At 44.1% G+C, this 2,940-nt stretch overlaps 1 protein-coding gene across 1 annotated transcript; it reads right to left on the bottom strand.

Moving 5' to 3' along the window:
* Window positions 1-929: 929 nt before the first annotated feature.
* On the bottom strand, window positions 930-2,129 carry LOC105556548. Its single transcript, XM_012003645.1, has one exon. The coding sequence runs from the start codon at window positions 2,127-2,129 to the stop codon at window positions 930-932; it is 1,200 nt and encodes a 399-aa protein (XP_011859035.1).
* Window positions 2,130-2,940: the final 811 nt, after the last annotated feature.

Here is a 2,940-nt window from a genome sequence, read left to right as displayed (position 1 = left end):
AGCCCATAAACGGGGTGATGTATTTTGATAAATTGAGATAACAAAATGAGATTAAAATTTTTTAATGACGTATTTTCTTCCACTTCCAATCCATTCTATCTTCCCTTCCTAAGTAGTTAATAAGAAGAAGAGTAACAACGTAGGGCTATATGCGAGGGAGAGGATGCGAACAGGGAGAGAGAGAAGGAAATACGAGCGGAGAAAAAATAGACATCGTCTCAATATATAATATATATTTAGTTTGCTTACAGCAATTGAATACACTTCTTAACACATGTTGTTACATATTTTTATGGTTAGACCACCAATTGTAAAGTTTAAAAACATTTTGTAAAGCGCAATTTGTTACATGTTTCTGGCAGTGAAAAGTATGTGTAACATCCAATTTATTTAGAGATGGTATGTCCTCGTAGTCTACATCAATAGTTTCAATATAGACATTTCCTCTCGAGTCATCCAAGAGCATATCCTTCAGCCATTCTCGTTTTTCGTGTCCCTTGACGAAGACGAGAAACGGTGTCTCCAGATCGTCATCATCTTCCATGCCGACCACAGCCGTTGTAATCAGACTTCTAGCCCTGCTGTATGGAATCATTCCGTCTTCCCATCGTACTCCATGACGATTTGCAATCAACCAGGATGCCTGATGTTGCTCCGCTTTGGTGAGAAGCCTCCATGGTACGGGACATGTGAAAATGTAGTGAGAGAGAACGCGTCCCTCTCGGAGAGCGGCAAATTCCTTCACAACAAAGTTACCGCTGATGACGAAGCCTTGCAGGTCCACAAACGTCGGTATGGACATGATTGAAGACGTCGAGAGAAGGAGGAATACTGCGGTTGCTCTTGATGCATAGTAGATTTTCAAATCGTTTCATCCCCTCTAAACTGTATTGGAAAGAGGGGAAACCATTGTGTCCAAAATGTAGTACTTAGGGAATTTTGCGCACGACGCTGGTCAGCGGGTTGTACTGAACCACACGATCATGTATGACGAGACAGTACGCAGTGGTATTCACTGGCACATTCTCCTTACACTCAAATTCCAATCTCATGTCCACAGTCGCGCTCTTGACCGACTCGTTTTGTCGGGAGCAATCGATAATGACAAACGGTCCTTGTTCTAGAAAATTGTCGGTAGTGAGACCGGGCATAAGAACCTCGTTTCCGAAATAGCTCTTCCGGAACCGCGAAAACGCATCATACAGACTCGACCATTTGTTTTTATCGAAATCCAGATTCATATCATCGTATGGATAACATTCCGAATTCAGATAGAGTTTCACGTTGCTCAATTTGCAGTGACTGAATTGGCTCACATTCTGTGACATGATATTCTTCCGACCTGTTTGCAGAGCAAAGATAAGATACCGCGGCTTCTCGAGCTGAGTAGCCGTTTTAATAGCCCATGAATGTTTAGTCGTCTGTTGCAATAGCGGATACTCGTACAGATCCCACGAACGAAATCCCATATTGAGGTATTGTTCGCTTTCCAAAGCACGCAGCATCGACAGGTTGTTCACCTCGTTTAACAACACATGCGGCATGCGCCACTGTACCTTGAATATTTCAAGTTTAGGTTCCATCGCTGCATTTCCAAAGAGACAGTTGTTATCATTGCGCGATCGTATCAAAATCACTTCGTGACGGGCGTTAATTACCACGCGTTGATAATCTTCACAGAATCCCAATAGCATGCTGAGCGGCACACAAAAATTAAAGTCTCCGGTTCCATTGTTCACCACATCCCAGCCGCCATTCTTCAGAGACATCATTTTATCGAACGATGACGAGACATAGGTCTTGAGCGTGCTGGTTATTCCAACATTTCTGGCGCGATCAATCTCCAAACCATCAAGTTCATATCGGATCTCGTCGAACATGAACGCGACACAATTATTTCCCAGTACTACATCAGATCCTTCGATTTGTTTGGTAGTAGTTAGTTTTCCCTCGATGTACAGAAAACTTTCATGCGGCAACGTATAGAGATCCTGTTGTTGTATTGGTATTCTTATCTCATCGCTGTACCCGAATGTAGTGTTGGCAAACGGATTGTACGAGTGAGTCTCAATCTTGACGATGCGCTCGTCGAAGATTGGCTCTTCGTTGATATTGAGAATGTCAATCATTGTTTGCGCACTGCGAATCCCAAAGAGGTTAAAAATTCCACGTTCAATGCGTTGAGTTTCTTCTTCTTGCAACAACTAGACGACGGGATATCACCGATCTCGATGTCGCGGGCTTGGTGGTATCTTTTACAATTTGCTCCGATCCGTTCAGCACGAGCATCTCATGCACACTCGCGCGCGTTATCGCTGTCGTCGGCGTACGTGCAATCTGAGGGTGATTTCTTCTCCGCGAAAGTCGAGCAATTGACTGTTCTGATCCACAACGCGTACCGTTAAATCGGTAATGCTCCGTGCGATGACTGGCAGAATGATCTGCATCGGCGTTTCCGATATCTTATATCCTGGTGACACGTTCGGCGAAAATTCGTGTATCGTGTGCACAGGCTTGCTGTTGCTGTACGCACCCGCGGTCACGTTGCACTCTACGCGGATAATGTTCACATTGGTAATGTTGATTGGCAGGTCTGATTCATGCCATTTTCGCGGTTGCAGTATACGCGTCGATGAGAATCCCAGTAGCGATCCAATGTTTTTGGGCTTGCTAAAGTTTATTTCGAAGGCGCATTTGATCTCACTTCTCATCGTGTTGTAATTAGCGCGGAGCACAATTGGGTATTCATCGTCTTCGTCGTCACCGTCGTCGCGTTTTTCACCACCATCATTAGCTAGGAACCGACGTGGACGTTTCCATGAAAGTGCGCGTTTCAAAAATTCATTTATGGCCTGCAATTCATACGATCCTTCGGGAATTGTAATTTCCGCGTCGTCATAGTAAAATTTATTATTCGAAGCATTCACATTCGATATCGTA

This window comes from Vollenhovia emeryi, unplaced genomic scaffold, assembly GCF_000949405.1.
Source record: "Vollenhovia emeryi isolate VEMERY1.0 unplaced genomic scaffold, V.emery_V1.0 DF939941.1, whole genome shotgun sequence".
In the NCBI taxonomy this organism is placed as follows: domain Eukaryota; kingdom Metazoa; phylum Arthropoda; class Insecta; order Hymenoptera; family Formicidae; genus Vollenhovia; species Vollenhovia emeryi.
The sequence above is the reverse complement of the archived record's forward strand: the minus strand, read 5'-3'. Positions and strand labels throughout refer to the sequence as shown.

Bases quoted from the DNA above. Each gene is read 5' to 3' on its own strand.
- LOC105556548 (XM_012003645.1), bottom strand. From the start codon at position 2,129: ATGATTGACATTCTCAATATCAACGAAGAGCCAATCTTCGACGAGCGC.